The sequence below is a fragment of the Gracilinanus agilis genome, chromosome 2 (assembly GCF_016433145.1).
Source record: "Gracilinanus agilis isolate LMUSP501 chromosome 2, AgileGrace, whole genome shotgun sequence".
NCBI classification, from domain to species: domain Eukaryota; kingdom Metazoa; phylum Chordata; class Mammalia; order Didelphimorphia; family Didelphidae; genus Gracilinanus; species Gracilinanus agilis.
Genome location: NC_058131.1, coordinates 62,148,151 through 62,174,713, shown reverse-complemented (window position 1 = coordinate 62,174,713; position 26,563 = coordinate 62,148,151). Strand labels below are relative to the sequence as shown.

At 38.4% G+C, this 26,563-nt stretch overlaps 1 protein-coding gene across 1 annotated transcript in view; it reads right to left on the bottom strand.

The window, feature by feature from the left end:
- Positions 1-26,563, bottom strand: part of GFOD2 (glucose-fructose oxidoreductase domain containing 2) — a 79,282-nt gene that overhangs the window by 25,476 nt on the left and 27,243 nt on the right. Inside the window, exon 2 of the mRNA XM_044663215.1 lies at positions 3,463-3,788. Coding sequence (XP_044519150.1) covers positions 3,463-3,721 — 259 coding nt within the window. The 5' untranslated portion in view covers positions 3,722-3,788. The remainder of the gene's footprint in view (positions 1-3,462; positions 3,789-26,563) is intronic.

Below are 26,563 nucleotides of genomic sequence, written 5' to 3'. Positions count from 1 at the left end.
CAAGAAAACCCCAAATGAGGTCACAAAGAGTCAATCAAAACTAAAAAGACTTAACAATAGAGTACTTTGTCTTGATTCCTCCCTCATTCTACCACATATAATATTTTGACAAGTTCTTTGAGGGTTTTGTTGTTTTTCACCTTCATATTTTTTTAGAACTAAACATAGGACCTTGTACATAGTAGGTACTTAGTAAACGTTTAATTGAATTTTGAAAAAGAATATTTCTAGTAATATACACTTGACTATTTCCTGCAACCAGGAATAAGAGCCTTGGGCTTCTACTCTTTCAGACCCTGGTTGACTAGAAATTCATCTAGAATAAAGGCTTATAGGCAAGAGTAACATCATCAGAATGCATTAAAATTTCAATTCTCAGAGTCCTAGAAACTTGTAAAAAGACTTTGAATCTAAGCAATTACTGTTTATAAAATGTGATAATATCATACTACCTTAGAACATCTCTTCTATTATCTTTTTAAATCTTATTTATATGACCTTTCTTGTGATAGGCAGAAGATTGATAAGGGTTAGGCAAGTGGAGATAAGTGTGACTTGCCCATGGTTGAACAGCTAGGAAATGTCTGAGATTAGATTTTTATTTTTATTTTTTTTAACCCTTAACTTCTGTGTATTGGCTCCTAGGTGGAAGAGTGGTAAGGGTGGGCAATGGGGGTCAAGTGACTTGCCCAGGGTCACACAGCTGGGAAGTGTCTGAGGCCATATTTGAACCTAGGACCTCCTGTCTCTAGGCCTGACTCTCCATCCACTGAGCTACCCAACTGCCCCCTGAGATTAGATTTTGAACATAGGTCCTCCTAACTTCAGGCCTGGCCCTCTATCCACTAAGCCACCTAATTAGCCCCCAAGATGGCCAGTTTTTAAAAACAAAAAATTTTTAAAAAGAGAAAAAAGCAATTTGGGAAGCATAACAAATGCATTGACAATTCTATTATATTATTACTTAAAGTTTTCATGCATTCTGTTCCTTGGTTTTCCCCCAATAAAATGACAATTTCTTTGACACAGGACTGTTTTTTTTTTGTTTTGTGTTTTTGTTTTTGTTTTTTACTTCATTGTATATTCCACAATGCCTGCCCCATGGACCTTACTTATAGGAGTTACACAATATAGGCTGATTTAATTTTTCATTATAGAAACTCTAAGAAACAAATTTAATAAGTCTTTTTTTAAAAAACCCTTACCATCTTAGAATCAATACTGTGTATTGGTTTAAAGGCAAAAGAGTGGTAAGGGCTAGGTAATGGGGGTCAAGTGACTTGCCTAGGATCACACAGCTAGAAAGTGTCTGAGGACAGATTTGAACCCAGGACCTCCTATCTCTGGGCCTGGCTCTCAATCCACTAAGCCACCCAGCTGACCCCCAAATTTAATAAGTCTTACAGGCTCACTGTGTGGCAGAAAGTTACAATAGAATCCAAAATGTCTCTGATCTGTTTTAGAATCTAAAAGACAGCCATCAATGAATTGGTAGGCTAATCTCCAAGAATCTATAGGGGAATTCTATGCCCTCAGGAAATAAAACAGTGAAATCTGATTTTGGTAACTGCCCAGAATAAAGGCTCATAGGGCAAGAGTGTCATCTTCAGAAAGTACTGGAATTGTTAACAATGGTATTTACTAACATTGGGCAATGTGACCTTATTAATAATAGTCTCTTATTTATTCAGTTTATAGAAATGGAAATGCATATGTGCCAACTATAATAATGAACACTCGCCATCAGGCCAGTGAATTTGGCAATATAGAGTGGAAATCAGAGGCAGGATCACAAAACTGCTAAAGGGACAGTTGTACCACAGAATCTCTAAGTTGAGATAGTCTGTGTGTTTGTATGTATAGGTATTTGAATGTTGTTTCTCCTGAGAGAATGCACACTCCTTGAGAACAGAGATCATGTTTTTGCCTTTCCTTTGCCCCAAGCCTTAGGACAAATGAATGGTACATAGTAAGTACTTCACACACATGCAATGGGCTGAGTTAAAAGGGTCCTTGGATAAGTCTCCACCTGAACTGCCTTTTTCATAACAAACTGAAGATGGCCTTTATGACTTAAGAGAAACAAAGCCTTCCCTGTTCTTGGCCAATCTACATGGAAACATGAGCCTTGGAATAAGAAGATATGAGTTCTAGTACTGGGGTGGCATACATAAAAAGAGACCTAGATCTGGAGTCAGGGGTTTCAGGTTAAAATCCTGGCTCTATCTTCATCATGCCTAGCACTAGTTTTTCCAACTGCAAAATGAGAAGACTAGACTAGATAATGAATGAGGTCTCTTCCTGCTCAATCTAAATTCTACAAGTGTGATGAGACATGTTAATCCCCTCTCAATGGGGAAGTCACAGATTCAGAGGGCAGACTAAAGCTTGTGATTTAGGAGGGATTATTTAGGATATGACCAATGTGGGAATTTGTTTTGCTTGCCTATACATCTTTGTCATGGGTTTTGTTTTTTTCTTTTTCTCAATGAAGGAAGGAGAGTGGAGAGGGAAGAAGAGGTAAGACAGGGAAAATCTGGAACTGAAAATAAAATTTTATAGAACAGAGTAAATCCTCTGAGTGGCCTCTGAGATCCCTTTCCTATGCTCTATAAGCTACTTCCAGCTTTGCTGACTTCCTGGATCTATGTGAGTTATCTCTCTCATTTAGTTCTGACATCATTGGGAAGACAGATTCTCCAGCCTATAGGGGCAGAACCTCATTAAGGAATGTTTTCTCAAGAATTTTCTAGTTCATTCAGGACTTTAGTAGCAGGCCAAATGTACTTCCTTCACGCCACAAAACCCTTCTAAAAGGCACCAGTGCAACTACCCTGACATCTGCCAGAGTTTTATCTTCTGGATCACTACTTTTTCACATTTACTGAGAGGTTGTGGAAAAAATGCTAAATTGGAGGAAAAGTAACTTAAAACAAGCTGATACCGCCTCATTATGCATTACTTCATTTCTTTAAGTCTCAACTTTCTTATCTATAGAATAGGAATAAATAATACTTGTATTATCAAGCTTGCCTGATAAGGTTACTTTTAGGAAAATAGTTTATAAATCTTAAAGAGCTATATAAACACCAGTTACTGCTACCAATGAACATTTTGGAGAAGGAGAAAAGGGCGTACTGGTTGACACTCTGTACATGTACCAATGTGTCTGGTAATATTTTCGAGCACTGAATAAGAAATAATTAAAACCAATCCACCCCTGCCCCTTTTTAAGAAATTCTTATCTTCTGTCTTAGAATCAATACTAATTATTGATTCCAAGAAAAAAAGAGCATAAAGGACCAGGTAGCTGGGGGTTAAGTGACTTGCCCAGGGTCACTCATCTAGGAAGTATCAGAACCTAGAACCTCCTGATTTAATAACTGGCTCTCTATCCACTGAGCCACCTAATTGCCTCATAATATACTCCTTTTTTGGCCTGATGGATAAACTTCACTGTACCTAAAGCTTTCACAGCTATTTGCCGAGTGAGTGGAGGAGGTATGTTGATGCAAACCAGATCCACATCCTGGTGTAGCAAGACATCATCTGTCCGGCTGGTGTAGAAGGAAATGCTCATCTCTTCAGCAAGCTGCTTTGCCTCTTCTTCAGTCTTGCCCCACAGCGCCTCAATGGTGAAGCCTTCAGCTCTCAGCAATGGTACCAGAACTCGAGCAGAGCTGCCAGTCCCAAAGACTCCAACTCCTGGTAGCAGCTTCATCCTGGTTTCACCAATTCATCTCTTCACTAGGGCTTTATTCCTCATGCTCACAGATCCAGGATGGCCCCTAAAACAGCAAGAATGCCACCTCATTATATGGCAGAGAAGACAACAATCAGCAGCTACTTTTGTACTCACTTGGAATCAATGTTACTAGTTCATAGGATTTAGAACTAGAAGGCAGTTTAGAGACCATTTCAACTATATCTTCCCGGATTGGAAACTAAATGTGGGAACTAAGGATGTAAAGTGACATTTCCCAAGTCACATAGGCAATATGCAGCACAGATGAGACTCACAGTTCTCACCACTATAATTAGGCAATAAAAATTTACTAAATTTTTACCATGCATTTAGATTTGGAGGCAGGAAGACCTAGATTCAAATCTGAACTCAAATTTACTATGTGACCTTGGACAAATCATTTAACTTCTCCCTGCCTCCATTTCCTTATTTGTAAAATGAGGGCTAATGATAGCACCTGACTCCCAGGGTTGCATTGAGAACATCTGTCCACTTTAAAACATTCATAGATTCTAATCACTGTCATGACTACTAATATGCCTGGCACTATGCCATGAGGATGCAAAGGCAAACATGTGGCACCTATCTTTAAAAAGTTTACATACTACTGGAAAAGATCACATAAATAATTAGGCACATACAAAGGAGACAGAATGAGAAGGAGGCTGGGGAATGGGAAGGGCTCCTTTCAGCTCAACTGGATTTGGGCTGAGTTCTGAAGGAAGCCAGGGCAGCCAGAATGGGGATGGGCACAGCATCCCATGCCTGCACCCAGACACAGAACTGAGAGGAATGTTCAAGTGGGCCAGCACAGTTACATTAGGAAGTCCAAGACAGGGAGTAATGTGTATGGAGACTGGAGGCTTATGAAGGGTTCAGGTTAAGAAGTTTTCCATGTCAAACAAAAGAGCTTATAGTTGATTTTGGAAGCAACAGATAGATAATGCAAATTCTTTGGTAGATTTTAAAAAATATATTAAGGGAGAATCTATTTATTTCTATTCTTTTGGTGTCAAATATTTGTGTTTGGGCAGTCCAAAACAGTGTTAAGGCTGCCATTTGTCCACTTGAAAATGGAGGTAGATGCAGGAAGTGACGAAAGATGCTATCTTTTAAAGATGATAGTAACTTCCTGTGGGATTAGTTGGCACTCTGAACTTGGTGTGGAAGGATCTCTGGTGAGACTTCAGACTGCTTCCCTTTGAATTGTCACGTGGGTAAGTTAGGCTGATTCTCTTTCTCTTACCTTGGCATTTCTGGAGGTTCTACCCTCAAGGAAGCCTCTCTTCTTGGAGGAGGCCTTGTGGCTAGAAGCCTTGTTTAATTAACCTCTGTGCTCCTCTGCTGGGGCCTCTAAATTCCTACCTGGTTCAAAACTCTGGTCTGGGACAGAGTTTCTCTCTCTCAATTTCCCTACCTTCAACCTTCCTAATTGTAAATAAACCACCATAAAAGTCATCCTGACTTGGGTCTATTTTATTTTGAAATAGAGACACTGAAAGAATAGAAATAAATGAGATTCTCCCTTGTATCTATGTATTGTAATGTTCCATCTATATATATTTATATCAAATATTGGCCTTCTCTAATGCTGGGTTGGAAGTGAGACAACTCAGAACTCAACATATAACAAAAATAAAATTTTTAATGTTCTTTAAATGCTGTATTTTTCTAGGAATAGAAGCCAAGTATATCAGCCTGTTGTTTGCAGATTCTACTCTCCCCTTTTTTTAAGGATTAGGATACTTTCCCTTTCTATTCCTGTGGCACCTCTCCTATTCAACATCATTTCTCAAAGGTCATGGACATTGGTTCAGTATTCATTTCTATCAATCCTCTGCAGTACTTAGTTCAGGTCTGGCATATAATAAGCACTCAGGGATGTTTGTGGACATCTGCATTACTTGAATTCACATCAAAAGCTATTAGGTATTCTCTAACAACACCCTTACTTAGGTTAGGTTTCAACTCTACTAAGCACTTTTATTTTGTAATTTTTCTTGGCAGAGTCAGAAGTAAAGTTTTAAAAAATTAATAGTTCTGCCTCTGTCATCCATTATTGTCTATATTATCATTCAGTTCCTAGGTGGTCCTATTCTCCTTATTTGATCTTTTCCCTAATAGTCCTTTTTGATGGCTTTTATAGATATTCTAGGTAAATGAATATTAAAAACATCTAATCAATGGATAGTAAAATGTTAACTCAATATTGTAGTTGCTAACTATGAACATGATAGCTCAGAAAAAGGGACTGGTGTTAAGGTATATTGTCTTTCAACAGCAGAAAGCAGTAATTTTTTGTGTTTTGAAGAAACCCTTAAAAGTCGTTTTTAAGGAAATGGACTTTAAAAGGGGCTTTATATATACATATATTTTTAATATCTTCTAAGCAGTATACCCCACACTCTAGTGTGAAAAATATAATTATTTACAGCTTACTTGTTTTATTGTAGGTTCACAGAATCAAAAACATGGAGAATTGGAACAGGCAAGATCATCTCTTCAAACTCATAGCTAAACAAGAATGCCCTTTATAATATCCCAACAAATGGTCATCCAATCTCTGTTTAATTACCTTTAGGGAAGGGGGGAGGGGGACATGCTACCTCTAAATCCAAACATTTTCACTTTATCCACAACTACTAGCTCATTATCAGTGGGCTACAATTACGTCAAGATGTCTGCTGTCCCTAAAAAAACCTCCACTTGATCCTACTGTTCTCTCACGCTATATCTCTCCTATTACAAAACCCCTAGAAAAAGATATCTAAACAGGTTAGCAATGTGCTTCTACTCACTTTTTTTCCCCCTCATTTTTTGGTCATACAATTTTTTCCCCATATTATTTATTTCTGTAAGTAAATGATTTTATAGAACCAAAAACCCCCAAATGCATGTGATAAATCATGTTTACATCTGCATTTCTACTCTAACAGTTCTTTCCCTGGAAGTGGACAGCATTCTCAACTCACTTTTTGACCAGCCCGATCTGGCTTCCAGACCCACTCCTAGACAGAAACTATTCTCTGCAACATTACCAAGATTCTCTTTATTGGGAAATCCAGTTTCGTTTTAATTTTCCTCATCATTCCTGATCTTTCTGCAACATGTCATTGTTAAACACTCATTCCCTACTTCGGGGTACTCTCTATTCCCTGGAGATTTGGGACAATACATTCTCATTTTTCTCTTACTTCGTATCTGGCTGATACTTCAAGTCTCCTTTGCAATATTTTATCCAATTTCCATCTTCTATATCTAAGTACCCAGGGCTGTGTCCTAAATACTCTCTTCTCCTTCTACACGCACTCTCTCTTTTTCTCTTCTAAAACACTTACCTTCTATTTTAGTATCAATTCTAAAACAGAAGGGCAACAAGGGCTAGTCAAATAGTTAAGTTACCCAGGGTCACCCAGCAGGAAGTATCCTGAGGCCAAAATTGAACTAAGAAAGATGAGTCTTCTTGACTTCATGTACACAAAGATATTGACAATTTTTATGTTTCTTTTGAGTTGCGTTCGAATGTCAAATTTTCTATTCAGCTTAAGTTTTTTCATCAGGAATACTTAAAATTCTTCTATGTGGTTATATATCCATTTTACCCCCTGTAAGATTATACTCAACTTTGCTAGGTAAATATTGATTGTAATTTTAGTTCCTTTGCCCTCCTGAATATCAGATACCAAGACCTCCACTCCTTTCTCATGGTGTTAAACTTTACATTTTCCTGACTATAGCTACATGGTATCTGAATTATTGCTTTTGTTAAAGAAAGGGGGAGATATAAAAAGTATGCTATCTATCTGGGCTGACAGGCTATCTATAATCTGAGCCTGCCAAGCTGGCTCAAGATCTTCAGGTGGTAGATGGATCTAGGCTAACTGAGAGATGAGGTTGCCTGGGTGATCACCAAGTGTGATAGTAATCCCCAGGATTTAGTTCAGTTTAGCCAAGCCTATACCTCTTTAACAGTGCCCAAGCCAAAGTATTAAGTGAGGGGTTGTATGTATGATCAACAACTCCTCTAGCTCCTTGACTTGGGGTTGGATTTGATGATAAAAGGTTGGTTTAGGCTGGTATTGATTTGCTAAATAGACAACACTAATAATCTGACTGCAGTTTGATAAATCCCTTTCCCTATAGCTGTAGATGTCACTAGTCAGGAAAGGAGCACCAATCTTCAGCTGGATTAAATTGTAACAGGATTTATTGATTATTTTAAAGGTTAGGAACAAGGAATCAGGATAGAGGTTCGGGAATGCTATACTATGTCTAAATAAGTTAAGGTGATCTAAATCTGTAGGTAACAGGTTGATATCAGGCTGCAGATTTTTCTCCCTCACTCAAGCCCCGGTTTAACCCGGCTGTGGTGCAAACCAAAGGACAGGGAAGGATAATAATGTTCTTCTTAGCAGCTGTGATATTATTCTCTCTCAGCTCTATTAGTATCAGGAGAAATGTACTTCCTATGGCACTGAGGTATAGATGCTAGATTTGCAGGTCTATGGCTACCCTCCCATATACCACCCTCCTCCCTGAATTCCCTTCTCCAATTGAGACCCTGGGTGGTGCAGTCCAAGGGTATTTATAGTATTGGTCCCAACCCTCTCTTGGCCTTGGCTCACCCACCTGGGTAAATTCTAAGTTAACAGATGATCCAGTCACTCAAGAAGTTTTCTTGTCCCAGGAAACTATTTCCTAATCAGAGATGACTGTCAGTTGATCTTTGGGCTAATCTTGTCGGTGATGATAATAATAATATTGTGTTGCTCTAGAAGATTGGGTCTTAAAATCCTACCTATTCTAGTCCTACCTATAATCCACACTCCCACCACCCTTTTCACTCCCACCCCCCGGGCCCAGGGGATAAGGGGTAAGTTAGTGGTCAAGGCCAAGTCAGGTCAGAAAAGAACCCAGCCCTGGGTTTCCAGGGCTTTTTATACTCTTGGTCCACTGGCAGTTGATATTTGCCCAGTGGCTCATGCCACCTTCAACATTCCATCCAGGGCAACTGACAGGTTTGCCTTAAGCCAACATGTGTTATAAAGAAATAAGAGGGTACTACTCCTATACTCCTAGGGGATATATAGATATTGGTGAGGGAAGCTGTGTCTTTGTATTACCCTAGGTTGCTGGTGACTGGGGAACACCTACCCAGTTACCTTTGCTTGATGGTATAATTCCCTTTTCTAAATAACAGTGCCCAGGTAGGACCCTAACTGGTCAGGTGGATGGGTAACCCTTCAGGTCCCTCCTGGGTTGGATCAATTATTAGTATTGGGTTCTGATTAGCCTTGGATCACGTTGTTCATCTGACTGCGTTTGCTCCCTCCCCAAGGGTCGTGATATAGTGACCACTCAGGAAGGTACTTATTAAATATTTATCTTTGATCTTAATTAGCGAAAGGATTATCAGGATATGGATCAGGGATTGGAGATCCTGTCAAACTATTATCTATAGGCTATAATCCCTCAGGACTGGAGGCTTATTGATATATAAAGCTGGAGCTCTTGTTCTTCACAACCCCTCTGATTCAGCTTGTCCACGGCCAAACCTGAGAGATTCTGTCCTGCTGGATGCAGATGAATTGATGATTTCTCTCTTAGCTTCCTATTATCAGTTTGTGATGTGTTAGCCTGCACAGCCTTCAGAGTAACCACCCTTAAGAAAATCCACCCTCTTCTTCTACCTCCTTCCTCCTGGGTCACCACCAGGGCCCAGAGATGTAAATAGCTATGATGATTCAGATGCCTAAAGATCTAGGGAGATTCAGAGAGAACCAATGATCAACAGTCAGAGACCCACAGATCAATGGTCAAGGACCAAGACCCCAAAGATCAATGGCCAAAGGCCCCCTCCAGATGGCTGCTGGGGTATTTATACTCAGGCCAACCGATTTTTGCCCGTCTCACAGCATCTGAGAACATTCCGATGTCTCCAACTGTCTCCCTTGTCAATCAAGGTGAGACCAACATTCCCAGAGTTTGAACATAACACATGGCAAAGTTAAAATCCTATATTACAATATGAATTTAGTGGTATGTCACTAAGCCTTAAGAAACTACTTACATGATGAATAAATACAGAGAAGCATGGAAAGATTTACATGAACTGATATAGTGAAGCAAGCATAGGCAAGAAAACAATATATACAATGACAACAGTGTAGATAGAAAGAATAATCACACATATAAAAATAAAAAGTGAATGCAACAAAATTATAATGACCAAGCATCACTTGAATAAAAAGATAAGAGAAAACTTTCAGACTTTTTCATGTATAAATAGGTTGTATTTTTTCTTTTTTGCCTTTAAAAATACTATTTGTTATATGGGGATGTCTCTCTGGGAAGGGGAAAGAGATCATAGGGATTACTATAATGATATAAAAAACAAAAGACTGATATCAATAAGAATTTTAAAAAAAGAAATCACTGATGGACACTTTTGTAAGCAGCAGTGAGGCAACTAGTAAAACAGAGAGAAGAATGAGTATAAGAGGGGTAGCAAAAGGCTCTGGTATAGAGGATAGAAAGGTGACCTGGGAGCCAGAAACATTCATGTTCATGCTATACTGCCTCCAACACAGACAGAACTAGCAAGTTTCATGTTCAGCAGCTACTTAACCTTTCAGTGCCCTGGGCAACCCTTTAAAACAATATATGTTGCATGTGTGACTAATATGGCACATATTTTACATGATTTCACATATATAACTGATATTCCATTTCTTGCTTTCTCAAAGGGGGAGAAAGGTAGGAGGAACAGAACCCAGATCTAAAAAAAAATTGTAATGAATGTTTAAAAATAAATAATAAAATTTAAAGAAGGGATTGACTGGCTCCAGCCTTTCTTTCCAGTATGATTATATATTACTCCCTCAGGACTTCTAAACTGAAGCCAAAGTGTCCTATATGCTGTTGTCATTAAATATCCTTCTTTCCATGGCCTTGCATAGTCAATCTCCCAGGTCTGGAACGCTTGCCATCCTCATCACGGCCTCTGGAGCTCTCAGCTCCCTACAAGGTTTGGTTCAAGTTACATCTCCCTTAAGAAGCTTTTCTTTAATGCCCCATCTGAAATCACACTGTATTTATTTTTATAATATCCTGTATTTAACTCTTCTGTGACCACAGCAATCATAGTTATCATTTATCAGCCTCGCCTAGGTCCCACAGCTAGTCAGCTTCCAGGCCTCCAACCTCTGGGCACTGCACACTGTACTTGCCAAGGGCAATGGCAATTTCCTGAGAGCAGATAGGAATACCTTTGTATCCCCAGTGACAACATAGCCTGGCACATTGGAAGGACTCAGCAAACACATTCAACTCTGCCACAGCACTTCTCTCCCACCTTTTTCTCTCCCACCATGCTCAGACCACTTGGCCATGGAGAAAGGGCAAAAAATTATGTTGGTAGAATCAGCTAAGCTATACTATTATTTTAGGAAAACCAACGAGTTCAGAAAAGAATGCAGACAATATAAAGGACTGCTAATTATCCATTTTGATTTCTCTCTCATTTCTAAGCACAGCCATTGGCAGCAGGATGGGTGAGGTGATAGTTGGGTTCTCTTAAGACTTTATATTTTGGCATTAGATAAGTTCCTGATTGTTATAAAAACAATAAAATATTTGAGAACAGCCATCTAGTAATCCTTGTTTGGAAATGTTCTCATCCATTCCCCTTCAGCACCTAGTGAAAAGGAGGACAATAATGCTGACAGAGAGGGCAGACCTCCCCACCTCCTTCCTGAATACATGCTGGCTCATTTCCTCTCATCTTCCCTACTGAACCTTAAATGGTTTGACAATTGCAACCATACTGGCTCAAGGCAATACAACCAAACTTAAATCAAGTCAGCAAGCATTTATTAAGGTCCTAATTTATTTATTATGGTCCAAATCTAGGAATTGGGACTTATGGATACCATCCATCAATCTAATTCATTAAGCCTTTAATGCTCAATCCACAAAATGGGAAAGATGATTGTATCGTAGAAAAAGTTTGGCATTATAAAACATAAGTTAAAAGAAATTATATAATTAAAGAGTATGAATGGACCTTAAATATCAGGTAGCACAACTCTTTTCATTTTACAGAAAACTGGAGGCCATAGAAGTAAATGGGCTCTTTGTTCACAGGTCACACAGTCTGTCCACTTAAGGTACAATTACATAATCTATTACCTGTGTGATCTTAGACAAGTTATCTTACATTTTGCTTGAAGTTGTTATTGCTACCTCGTTTTTAAAAATGGAGGCCTGTTAAAGTGAGAAGGACCTTAGAGATCATCTACTCCAAACCCCTCATTTCATACCTAAAAAGGAGTGTCTCAAGAAGGTGGGAACCTTTCTCTGGCAAAGATTTTAGTTTGGTGCGAAAATCCTTTCCAAAAAAATTTTCCCCAAAAGTCCAGAGCTTAAACTTACCTCAGTTATAGGAGAGTCAAGAATGGAAGAAAGTGGATAAAAAGATAAAACTATCCAAAGCTGAAGGTCATTCTATTACTCTGTTGTTGTCTCTGGGCCTCATTTCTCATCTCAGTTCTATATCCTACATAATTAAAACTTTTACATTTTGCAGAATGTCACTTATCCAGAAATCCTAGAAAACTTTCAAATTAGCATTTGTGTGTATGGTAGGTATATGATCAAATAAGTCAAATAAGTCAGGAAGGCAGCATGGTGTCACACATAGAGAATTGGTCTTGGAATCCAAAAGATCTGGTTCCTGTTCTGCCTCTGATTCTGTGACCCAGGGCAGGTTACTGAATCACTCAAGTGTCCCATGCAACTCCAAGGCTCTCAGTAGCAGAGTAAGAGGTTCTTCACCAGGAGTTCCCTATACCATTGAAACCACAGGTCTAATAAAAAACAAGTTTTGTTCATGGGCAGGGAATTGGAATTTGGATATGTTACACCATTCTTTCCACAGCACCAAGAGCCCTGTGGCATCCTTTATAGGTTAAAGAAAAGACCAAGAGTCATTTTATCAGCAATCTCTTTCATAATGCTCTCTGTGGGTTGGAAGCCTCAGAAGCACTCACAGGGAAGGAAACAGCACCATATTCAGAACCAAATTCATGCCTGGCTTGTTCATGTAGATAATGTGCTCAGCTGATCACATACCAGCATGCAAGGCAAAGATTCAGGAATGAAAAGGAAATCCCAGTAAACCACTGATATAAACTGGACTCTACAACTGACCTAATTGAACTACCAATTCCATCCTACTAAAAATTTTAGATTTTAAAAGTGTTGACATTATTTTTATTTAAAGCATTATTTTAAAAAATCTTTTAGAATCTTATAAAGTTACTTTTTAAACAACCCACTTGTTTTGGGAGTCTTTGGCATTAAGGACAAAGGTTCTTAATCTTAGATATATAAACTTGTTTTTTGTTTTTGAAACATTTTGATTGCTATATTTCAGCATAATTGATTAAAAACATTATTTTTAGAAAGGGTCCATAGGTTTCACCAGACTGGCTTTATGTTCCTTCAACTCTAGGAGATAGCTGGTTGACATGAGAACAAATTAACTTTGAAAGGAAAGAAACTGAACAGAAGAGAACTGAAGTTGCAGAAAGAACCAAGTCTTTCTATAGACACATGGTATTTAGAGATTAGTCAGTTATTTCCCTGGGTGTGCCACTGAGTCTGAGGTGTTAGCTAAGTAACCATGGATGGTGCAAGCCAAACTTGCACAACTGCCAGAAAAACCCCAACTCTTTCCATGGCTAGAGAATTCTTTGTCAGGATTATCTATGGCAATAAAAGCAATGATATTGCTACAAAGGATATATGAAATAAGCAAGCATAATCTTTGGCCTAATGAAAAGGGACTGTGTTAATGCTCAGTTTTAAATTAAATAAAAGCCAATTTCTTTTATTTAAAAAGAACAAAATTTATAGTCTCTTAATAGTCACCTAAGGAAACTGTCAGAACGTTTTTATAAAACATTGAACACAAGAAATCCATACAAAATGGAGACCATCTGGGAAAGCTGGGACATGAATGCATTGTTAGGAATGTTGTGAACTGATTCAGTCATTCAAGAGAGCAATTTGGATCCATGCCCAAAGAATACATACCCTTGGATCCAGTGATACCATTACTAGATTTATATCCCAAAGAAATTTAAAAAGAAAGGGGGGGGGATGCACCAATATGTACAAAAATATTTAAAGCAGCTCATTTTTAGGGGGGCAAAGATTTGGAAAGTATGGGGAAGAAATTCATCAATTGGGTAATGACTGAATAAGTCATAGTATTTGCTTATAATGGAAATCTATTGTGCTGTAAGAAAGGCAAGCAGGAAGAACTCGGAAAAACCTGGAAAAACTTATACAAACTGAAGCTGAGTGAAATAAGCAGAACCAGGAGAACATTGTACAGTGACAAGAATACTTGAAAATGAATAGCTGTAAGTAACAGTTGTTTTCAGCAATATAATGATCCAATATGATCCCAAAAATGCCATCAACCTCCAGAAAAAAAAAGAAATAAGTTTGAATCCATACCAAAACAAAGTTTTACTTTTTTCTATTTGAGTTTCCTTCCACAAAAGGATTAATAAGAAAAAATGTTTTACATGATTGCACATGTAGAATCTATATCAGTGCTGGCGAAGGTGTTCAAGTTCGTATGCCCAGACTGCAATTTCAAGCTGCCTCCCTCCATTACCCCAAAGAGGGACGAAGTACTACTTTTGGGTGGCTGGACCAAGGGTTGGGGCATGCAAAAAAATGTCCTAGTGAACTGGGAAGAAGAGGAATGGAGCAACCCGACTGCCGGCTCTGTACTGCTGTGAGGAAGATTAGGTAGTAATTAATTAAGGATTAAGGTTAACCTAGCAGGAGGCTGGAGCATTCTAGGATGGAATGAAGGGGCAGGAAATGTGTGTGTCCTGAGAGAGACTCCATTAGTGGTGGGCAAACTGTTGCCAGCCCAGGGAGATCTCAGACCCTGCTTCCTGATTTCCTTGGGATCCTGAGTGGAGGTGGAGTTCCAACAAGAGGAGAAGACCTACAGAGCAGAACCAAGCAGAGGAGGAGTTTGAGACCTGGTGGATAGCACCTCAAGTTCACTCACTCTACTTGGTATCTTGGACCACCTAGGATTTGGGCATCCTGTGAACCTCTTTGGAAAACTGTGAGAACCCTCAAAGCCATCTCTCTGATCCATAGCTATGCTGTTCAAGACTGGCTGGTACCAGGCTTGAATCAGCTTCCCAGAGACAGCACTGCTCCTTGGGCCCTGCCTGCTTAGATCACTAGATTAGAGTAGGGAAATCCTCCCCCTCCCCCTATGGGTTTGTCTTTTAGGGTTTAAGTATAGAAATCCCTTTCCCACCTCTATTTTAGTTAAATATAATTAAACTTGTTAAAACCTTCACCTGCCTGTTGGTGTTCAAAGTCTCTGGCCCAGTGGTGGCAGTTGGTCAACAGTCCCTTTGTCAGTTAGGAGCAGCTTAGCTGTTCTGGTCTCCCTGTCCTGGTCCTATCTCTCCTAAACCCTAGTGTGTGTACCCACAATCATTTAGATTTATTATAACATCCCTGGTGTCTCCATTATTTATTATCATTTCCACAGTACCCATGCCAATACTTCACCAATATTGATCTATATGATCTCAAAGAGGTTGAGGGAGAGGGAAACAGGGAGAGAAAATATTGGAAACTGTTTTTACATGTAATTGGTCAAAAAAATAAAATAAACGACAAAACAAAATGAGGACCATCTAATCACTACTCTTGCCATGGACTTTGGAGTTCCCAAGTTCAAATCTGGCCTCAAGGCACTTATTAGCTGTGTGAACCTGGGCAAGTCACTTCACCCTCTTTGCCTCAGTTTCCTCATCTGTAAAATAAGCTAGAAAAGGAAATAGCAAACCACCCTAGTACCTTGGCCAAGAAAATCCCAAATGGAGTCATGGGAAGTCAGACACAACTAATGACTAAAGGACAACAACAAAGTACTGCCCTCAAGGTGAATAAGCTGGATGGGATACCAACTCTTTCCCATTCTTTATTCTTAGTATCTCAGGTTTTTGGAAGGGAGAAATAATAAAATACAATAATAAAAAAAAATACAATTCGAATGTCATATCCTCCAGGAAAGCGTTCCTGGTCCCTTTAGTTCAGGAGTCATCTCAAACTAGGCCCCAGCAAAATCAATCAATTAACATGTTAAGCACCTAATATATGCTAGGATCTATGCCAACCACTGGGAATACAAAAAAAGGCAAAAGACAGTCCTTACTCTCAGGGAGCTTACAATTTCATGGAGAAACTTGCAAACAAATATATACAAAGCAAGGTATATACACAATAAAAAGGAAACAATTAACAGATGGAAGGCACAGGAATTAAAAGGAGTTAGGGAAGACTTCCTATAGAAGATAGATTTTTAGTTGAGACTTGAAGCCAGAATATAGAGGGTCACTGAATCTAAGAATATAGAGAGTAAGGTGCAAGAAAACTGGAAAGGCGGGAGAGGGCTGGGTTATTAAAGGCTTTGAAAGCCAAATGAGTATTTTGTATTTGGTCCTGGGGGTAATTAAGGGGTCATTGAAGCTCACTGAGTAGGGGGATGATAAAATCCAACATGCCCATTGGTGTATGAATGGAAGATGGACTGAAGTGGAGAGGCATGAGGCAGGCACACCCTGCCATCCAACTATGGCAATAGTCCAGGCAGGCAGTGATAAGGGCCTGCAGCAGCACTAGGGTAATGCCAGAGAGAAGTGAGCATAAATTGATAAGTGTTGCAGAGGTAAAATCACCAGGCCTTGGCAAAAGCTTGGATATGGGGAGTGAGAGATAATAAGGAGTCCAAGAATGACTCCTAGATTGTGAACTCGTTGGGAGGATGGTGTTACCCTTTGCAGTAATTAGGGAAGTTGGAGGAGAGGGAAAAGAGAGGGTTGAGAGTTTAGAAAAAAGATGATGAATTCTGTTTGGAACATACCAGATTTGAGGTCAGCAGAGTTCCAAAAGGTGGTCTCTTTTTGTAAAGTCAATGAGTTAGGGATGATTTTTACATTTTAAAATAATGTTTTATTATATTAAAAGGCATTCTTAGTCACCAGCAGCTCAAGAATATGTAGTAGTTTTCCAACCTGTACTCTGGGGTGACCTTGTACTTCTCCATCAGTACCTTGGTTTGCCATTTCCCTAATTTACTTATCCTATATCATATATTGTAGTTATGTATATTTATGTTTTATACCCCTACTGGATTACAAGAACTCCATGAGGTTAAAGACTTTGAGTTAACTTCCTTTCTTCCCTCATTCTAGCACAGTATTAATAATATATACTAGAAACTTGGCAATATTTTTTAACTTAAAGGAGGATGGCATATACACATACCTGAAAATGTGGTTGAAGAAGAGGACCACAATTCCTATAGGTTCAAAATAAATGTTGGGTAGCTGCCATATAATCAAAAAACCTACAAAGCCCAGGCTCAATTTTTTTTTTTTGCATATTCAAAATAACAGTACTTTTTACAAGGTACCAATCAGGAACCACCTCTCATTTCTATCACTTGACCTCAAAGTCAATGGAGAGAAACTAATGGGTATAATATGGAATACACTTCATTGATAAGTAAATAAACAGTTTTCAAACTAAGAATCAAATTAAATACACTGAATTAAATTCAGTAATCATTGGATTACTTTCTAAGTATAAGGCTCTATGGTTAGTGCTGAGAATTCAGGGAAGAGATATGATATGATATGTATATACCTAAACAAAATACATGATGGAATATTATGAGATTAAGGAGAGTTTGAGGAAAGAAATGACTTTTACCTGGGGGATGAAAGAAGGCTTCATGGAGTAGGGAGGTAGGAACTGAGTTAGATCTTAGATCTTAGAGCAAGAGAAGGATTTCATCCAGCAGAGATGAGGAAGTATATTCCTAACATGAACCTTCTGAAATGCATGAATAGTTGAGGATGAGGCAGAGGAGTAGACTCAAAAACATTCTGGCTGAAACCTAGGAGACAAAGGAGACTGGGAGAAAATTAGAAAGGTAGTTTGGCACTAGGTTGTGATGGGACTTAAATGGGAGGATAGTTTCTCAAATGCCACAGAAAGTCTTTGAAGGTTTTGGTGAAAGGAATGACATTATCCAAGAACATTATATCAAGAACATGACTTTTGGCAGTGGTATGAAGGATGAGATTGGAAAAGGGTTGATTAGGAGGCAATGGGACCACACTAAGCAGATAGTGGTGATAGGAACAAAAAGGATGGAAGCAGGAGATATCCTGGAAGTACTATTAATAAAATTAAAGTGTTTTGCAAACCTTAAAAGTAATATATAATTGTAAGCTAGAATCATTATTATTTGACAAATGAAAAACTGATCAATTTCATACTCTCCTTGTAAAAAAAAAGATGGGATGATATAGACTTGGTGATATTTGGATTAATTTGTAACTGGTTGTATTATAGCAGTCATTAATAGCTCAAAGTCAATAAAGAGGAAAGGCTTTAGTGGAGTTGTCCAGTGACTGTCCCTGATCCTTTGCGTTTTTAACACTTTTTAACATTTTTATTCAAAGCTTGAATAAAAGGATAAAGGGCAAGCTATCAGATTTGCAAATGACACCACTATAGAAGGAACAGCTAACACACTGGATGTTAAGAGTTAGATGTCAGAGCTAGAGCACTAGCCTGAAACTAATGAGATGAACTTTAATAGGCATCATTATAAAAGTGGGGTTCAATTAATAGTTTTGTAAGATGAGAAAATGTATCTAAAAAATAGTTTTTCAAAAAAAAAATTGAGATTTTTGGTAGATTACAAGCTCAGAATGAATTAGCTAGGCAACAGAGCACTCAAAAAAGAATACTGAACTGGGGAGAAGATAGTCTCATTGCTGACTGGTTTTACTTTGACCAGTCGGACCACATCTAAAATCCTACAATTGTCCTAGGCACCATTTTTAGCAAATACATTTATAAGGAAAACAAGGTCTAAAGAAATATGACCAGAACCCAGGGCCATACAAAGATTGTAAGGAACTGTGGATACTTCTAGAGAAGCCTAGAAGGTGGTCAGTCTTTAGGAGGAATAATAAGTATCTTTGTGGGATATGTGGAAGAAGAATTGGACACTCTTTTTCCCAGTCAGCAGAATTAGGAGCAATTTGTAGCAGTTACAAAGAGGTAACATTTGACTTTGTGAAAGGAAAAACTTCCTAACAATTAAGGTTAAACAAAAGTGGAATGGGTTGTGGGACACTGGACAAATCACTTAACTTAACCTCAGTTTCCTCAACTATAAAATGAGAATGATAATCACACCTGCTTCACAGAATTGCTGTGAGGATTGAATGAAATAGTATTTGTAAAAAGCACTTAGTATAATGTCTAGCACACAGAGCAGATATTAATAAATGCTTATTCTCTCCCCACCCCTCCAATCAAGTCTTTGTAGTTTAAGAATTCTATTAGTACAATCGCAATTTTTCATGTTCATATGAACTCTGAACCTGGATTTTTTAAATGAATTTAAAACAGAACAGTGATTCTCTAAGGACTATTAAAATCTATTTGGAAGGCAAGAGTATCACTGGCTAAATAATAAGTGTTCAAATCTGTGTTTTCATTAATATAGGGAAAGACAAGATAGGGAAACTCCCTGTGGCAGGGCAGGTTGGCACCTTCTTTGCAATTTATCTTCCTAGAGTATTGCCCAGAGCAGGGAAGAGATTAAGTGACTTCCCCAGGGTCACAACCAGGATAAATTAGAGGCAGTACCTCAATCTAGGTTTTCCTTTCTCTGAGGTCAGCTCACTAGAGTATTTGATGCTAACTCAATGTAATAATTAAGCTCTCAAAGTTATTTCCCACCACATCTCACTATTTATAGGATTCCATAGAAAAATGAGCACCTTAAGAATTGTAAAGTTACAGATAACCTAGCTAGAATTCGAATGAACTCAGCCTCTTCCATAATGCTTTAGGTCAAAACAAAAAGCTGTGATACTGTCAATGATTTTTCTGTTACTCCATGAAGTGCTAGTTCTTGTGGATTAATGAACTCCGGTTATGGAAAACAATTTGAAGGTGACTTTTTCATTTTTACTCAGAATCCTACAATTACAAGAAACATCTGTAAAAGAACAAAAATATTACTTGAAGATTATAAAAGTGATTCTTTAGAACCTTAAAAAACCCAGTTCATTTTAATTTCTTCCAAATGGCCAGTTAAAATAACCTCTGTTCAGACTTCATCTTCAGTTTGAAACTTCCAAAAAAGATAGATTAAATTTTAAATAGTTTTTGAGCCTTTTAATACACCTATATCCTGACCTTTGAAAAAATAATGCTTACCTTCCATCTTAGAATCAATATAATATAACAGTTCCAGGGCAGAAGAGAAACAAGGGCTAAGCCACTGAAATTAAGTGACTTGCCTAGTATCACATTGCTAGGAAATGTCTGAGGTCACATTTGAACCCAGGAACTTTTCTCCCCAGAGCTGGCACTCAGATCAGAGGGCAGAGTAGAGCAGAGAAGCTCAAAGTCATCATGAGAATCTTCTCCAACCAATTTTAAAATAATTCCACAAAACAAACACAGGAGTGAAAGAATTGGTTCTTTTCACAAGGAGACAAGAGTGAAACAACTTTCAAAAAGAGAAAAACCTAAAAGGTAGGCAGAGAACATCTGGGGCACTGGGGTGAGAGGGGAGCACAGGCAGCAGGAGGCTACAGCAAGGAGTGAGGAGCAAGCAAAGAGCAAGCCACCCCAACACACACACACACACACACACACACACACACACACACACACACACACACACACTAATATACCCCTCTCTATCTACTGTTCCAGGTTCAGAATGTAAGATCAAGTCAACATCCATATCCTGAGACCTAGGCAATAGAGGTTCAACCTGTAGTGAAGTCCAAAATTCCAGCCCAGGGCAGTCTGTGCTGAAGCAGCCTAATCTGTGTGGGCCCAGAGCAAAACCAGGAGTTCTAGCCAGAAAGACCAAAAATAGAAAGAAAACTACAAACCAATCTCCTTAATGAACATAGATGCAAAAATCTTAAAATAAAATGATAGCAAGGAGACTACAGCAAGTTATGACAAGAATTATTCACTATGACCAGGTAGGATTTATAACAAAGGATGCAAAGCTGGTTAACATTAGGAAAACCATCCACACACATAACTGACCTTGTCAATAACCAAACTAGCAGAAATCACATGATTATCTCAATAGATGAAGACCTGGCTCTTTATCCACTGAGTCACCTAGCCTGCTCCCATTATAGCTTTTCTAGCAACAAAGGAGGTGCTTCTATTTGATATACTGGCATTCACATCTTTGTCATTTAAAAGTTACCATAATTATTGCTTTTCTGATGTAACATAGTAGACTGGTCTAATCAACAAAAATTTAATGAGCACCCATCATGAACAAGGTTCAGTGAGGGTTGTAAAGAATTAAGATATGGATTTACAGAATTTGAATTCAAAGGGATGGAAAAGATAATTCAAACCCTTCATTTTATAGAAGGAAACTGAAGCCTAGAGAAGACAAATGACTTGTTAAAAGAACCTTACAATCAAGTTGGGGAAACATTATCATATTCACAAGAACAAGGCAGAAGTATAATGAAACTTACTAAGGTCTTAATAAATGTTTGTTGATTTTTGTGGTGGCAAAGAGGGATTGTCCCTCAATGACAGGGAATCTTTTGGAACTTTTTAGGGACCAATGTCATGCCCCAATCACCCAGAGCCTGTATGCCAGTGCCCACCCCCAACTGCATGCTGCACTCCCTGACTGATTGCAGGGGCATGGCTAGCAGTATGTACAATTAGAGAAATTCATTGTCATTGCCTTCCTGGAGGTGACAGGGTTTCCCAGTGCAATTTCTACATAGTGCATGAGTCATATTAAAAGGAAAAGAGTCAGGGACCCCAACCCTTATCTAAGCACTTATATGGGTGGGCCTGGGGATATTCAAAGTGAAAGGCTGGCCCTAGAACTGGAGTTCAGCTGAACTTAGCCCAGCTGTGCTGAGCTCCTGCCAACAGTGGAAAGAGGCTAAAATGTCCCCCCCTGAGCAATCCACAGAGAGGCCTCCTCATGCCATCTTTGGCACGTATACCAAAGGTTTGCCATCATGTGTGAAGATGGGATTAACTATACCCTGCCAATTTTTAGATTTAATCACCAGAAACATATACACCCCACTTATCCTTAAGTGGGGGATGTCTGTGACTCACATGTACAATAGTGGATGACAAATCAGAATCAACTGACTGCCCCTTGGACAATCCTAAGCAAAACTTCAGCTGTAATTGGTCCATGTAAAGTGGAAGGAAGGCACAGGAAGTGATGAAAGTAAAGAGGGCTAAACAGAGAACCCCACCCAATTTATCTCCTGTCTATGACAGAACGTAACAACAGGAAGTGAGTGGGATCCTGGGAATCGTAGTATTACTGGGATTCATTGTTAGGGTAACAGATTCCAATTACACACACAGAACTAGGGAATGGCTGAACAAATTATGGTATACAATGGTGATGGAATATTATTGCGCTATAAGAAAGGATGAGCAAGATGATTTCATAAAGAACTAGAAAGACCTTCATGAACTGATGCAAAGTGAAATAAGCACAACCAGGAAAATATTGTACAATGTAATAACAATACTATATAATGATTAACTGTTTAAGACTCAGCTGCTCTTAGCCATATAACAATCCAGGACAATTCTTGAAGACTTATGACAAAGAATTCTATCCACCTCCATGAAAAAGAGCTGATCAAAGTATGCTATTTTTCACTTTAGTTTCTTTGGATTTTTGTTTTGGGGTTCTGGTTTTATATATGAGTATTCCCTTATAACAATGAACAATATGAAACAACATTTTGCATGTAAAAAGCTGGTCAAATTGCTTACCAACTCTAGGAAAAGGGGAGGGAAGGGAAGAAGGGAGACAATTTGTATCTTATAACTTCAGAAAACTTTATGTGGAAAATTATTACATATAATTGGTAATATCTTTACCTAAATAAATATATGATAGTTGAATTTATTTCAATGATTTTCCTGACCTGAAGGCCTGACAATGCATAGTACCTACTTACATGGGAAAAGACATTTCACTTTAGGTTCTAAGCCTAGATGTTTAATTACATATAAAAACTTTTTCTCCAGAGTACAAAGTGAGTCCCAAATGATCTTCCTGAATTCCTTTATGATAGAGTGTTTAATAAGCAAGCTGTAGCTATTGTTATAAATAAAAGGGGTCCAAAATGAGAGATGTATAGATGTACAATGACATTGATGTATCTATATTCTCCTCAGCTGCAGATGATGGAGGAACACCAACTCCGATCACCCTTGACAGTTGCTGTAATTTTCCCTTTCTCTCTAACAGTTGCCCGGGGAGGACCCTCGAGAGGTTAGATAGATAGGTAACCTTTCCAGATCCAACCTGGAGTTGGATAGGTCAGTATTGGGTTATTGATTTGCCTTGGATAATGTTTGAGATCTGACTACGTTTGACTCCCTTCCCAAGGGCCCTGATATAAACCACTCAGGAAGGTACTTGAAAGGATAACAAGGACAAGGATTGGGGATTGGAGACCCTATTGATCTATTACCTATAAACTAGTTGATAATCAGGACTAGAGGCTATTGATCAAGTGAGAGCTGGAGATTTGCTCACTTCCACTCCCTCTGGCCAGACCTGGCCACAGCCACGCCAGAGATTAGGAAAACTTTTGATGCAGCTGTATTGATGATCTTATTCTTTCAGCTTTCTCACTATCCTGTTGGTGATGCACTAGCTCTCACAGTCTCTCAGGAAATAGCTTCAGAGATATTCCAACACTCTTCTTCATAGACCTCCCTTCCACCTTTCACCACCCACTCCAAGATTTCCCAGTCCAGAGATCTACAGAGAGACTTCCTCAAAGTGGCTGTCAGGGGTATTTATACTCTGGGGCCAGCCAACGTTTGCCCCTGGCTCATGGCACGTAGGAACATTCCAAGTCTTCCAACTGCCATCCCTGTAAGTCAAGGTGGCATCCAGATTATGAATATAATACTATGAAGGTTATCAAAGCATTTACTGTACTATAAAGTCAACCAAAGGAGGTGAAGATGGACAGGTGGCCAAAAGCACATGAAGGAAGCACAGCTGCAGAGTGTGCTTCACAGTGAATAAAAAAACCAACATCAAAAGCCAGGAAGATCTCCTTTTCCAACTCTGTTTTTTCTAGACACAGCACAGTAGTCACCAAAGAGGTCAGAATATTTTTTAAAATGGTTTGAATAAAGCCACTGTGCTAAACTTCATTTTCCTACTGTAGGCATTGTAATGGTAATTGTAATAAAAGTGTAATTAGCTTTCAGATATAGGATTTATAATAGGGATCTGAAACTTTCTAGGTTACTTTAAGAAATTTTCATGGAATTTGACGATGTCAGAGGAAGAGGAATTTTGCAGTGTGCTTTAGGAGTGTCAGTTGAAAAATGGACAACCACTTCTGGGAAAAGAGACTCAAAGGCTAGTTGCTCTTGGCTTTGCTGCTGGTCAGCTTTGGAAGACATGTGAAGGAGTTGAACATCTTGCTTGAAAAAGTGGAAGGAGTCAAGAGTTATTTGAGCACTTCTGCAGAATCCATCTAATGGCACCAGAGGGCAGCTACTGAGTGAACACCTTGTTACACTGATAGGCACAGTAAAATCATTGGCTGAGAGAAGAAAAATTGCAGCTCTATATAATTTTTTGTGCATAATTTTTTTGGAAATAGGTTAGTAAGTTAATTATAAATTTAGTTAATAAGTGTAATAAGTGTAGTATCTATGTAGAAAAAGAAGGCATCCTTTGCAGGACAGTGGTTTTGGTTGGGTTAGTTAGAAAATGTATTAGCTATAGGGAATATTTTCTTTTCACCAATTATCATCCTTTTACCTTCTCTTTCCTAAATTTTAATAGTTACAATAAATAAGTTTTTTGATAACTGGTCTGAACAGAGGTTTCCTACAATTGCCTGGCAGGCATATTGTTCAATGGTCAAACTTGAGAACCTGTCCACGCCAAAGATAACTATTGGTGTTATTAATATACCAATAACCAATAGGAGTCAATACTCCTTATAACAGTCAGTGAGCCATTTTTGGAAAAGAACCTAAAAACAACAGGATAACAACTATTTATATTTTCAAAAGTCAGATAAAGACAAGAAGTTCTCAGACGATGAAATTTTCAGTTGAAGCTCCCCTTGAGCACCAAGGAGAGCTCAAAAAGGGCAGAGATTCTCCCACTGACAATACCAAGTGACACAGAGCAGTGACTCTAAAAATTCATAGTAATGTGATTTGGCTTACAAATTTTGAACATGGGAAATGTTACCCAGTTGATTAATAAAAAGATTCCTGGATATATCAAGGGAATATCTCTGCCAAATCCCATATATCAGCTATTGAGTTTAACATTTATGGGTATCATATACTGCATTCCGTTACTAGGTATAATAATACTGGCACAGGCTTTGTTTAGGATGTGTATTTATTGCATCCTAAATATATTCACATCTTGGAAAAGAAGACAAATAAGGAATGAGAGAGATCTTAAAATGGAGTACATAGTAGCAATGATGAACGGACTAGGTCAGGAACTGGCACTACTGAAACAACAAATCACTATGGGCAATAATATTGACAAAAAAAGCCATAGGCACTAAACTTGAGAAGGAGACAGCCAAGTTGGAGCATGCTGTGGGAGGTTACATCCCACTGCATGATGTCCCAATAGTCATAGAGGATAAACAGCTCTTTAACATTAAACACCAAAAAGGTTTCACCCAGACAGACATCAACAGTCTTTAAAAGACCATTCCTTATTTCAAAGACGATTCCATCACATTTATCTGTAAATTCGAGAAAATAAACAGTAAGACCTGGATTATTTGGATATGGAAATCATGTTGGATGAATTGTTGACAAAATGGGAGAAATAAAAAATTGTGTCAAAAATGGACGAATGGCCTGAAATTCTCCCTCAATGGGACATGAATGTTCCTGCTCAATGAGACAGTAAAAGCAAGGGTGGCTTAAGTTGAGACCATGAAAAAGCATTCTAATAGAACTGGTACATGGGCCAAATTTGTACAAGTAAGACAAGACGCTGAGAAAACACCTTCAAAGTTCATGGAGAAGCTTATTAACCTAAGTGAACATTATTTGTCTTTGGATATATTCAATGATGGGAACATTAAACATCTATGGAGACAATTTGTAAGAAACTCTTAAAAAGTAGTGCAACAACATTTTTCAACAACAGGCCTGATTGGTTGGAAATGAGTCTGAATGAAATTAAAAAGAGCTGTTACCTATATATTTCAAGTGGATAAAGATAAGTGGGAATTTGAACATAATGAAATAACAGAGAACCTCAGGCAGGAAATTAAAGCTCTAAAATTGCAAATGAAGTAGGAAAAAATAGGAAAAGGCCATTGTAGCTCCAGTGAAGGAATTCAGGCAACAAAAACAATACAATAGGCAACAGAGAAGCTTTAACAATCAGGGTTCAAATTTTGTCATTTCATGAGAGAATGTCGGTCCTGGGGTCAAATGAATAGACAAAATAGCTTCTTCCCAAATAGATTCAAGGGCAATGCCAATTTGTATAGAGGAAATAGATTTTATGACAGGGCATACTATAGTAACCGTTATCCAGGCTTTAGAGGCTATGGGTTCTTCCCAAATGCATTCATATATCAGTACCAAGACAGGAAAGGAAGGGTTATCCAA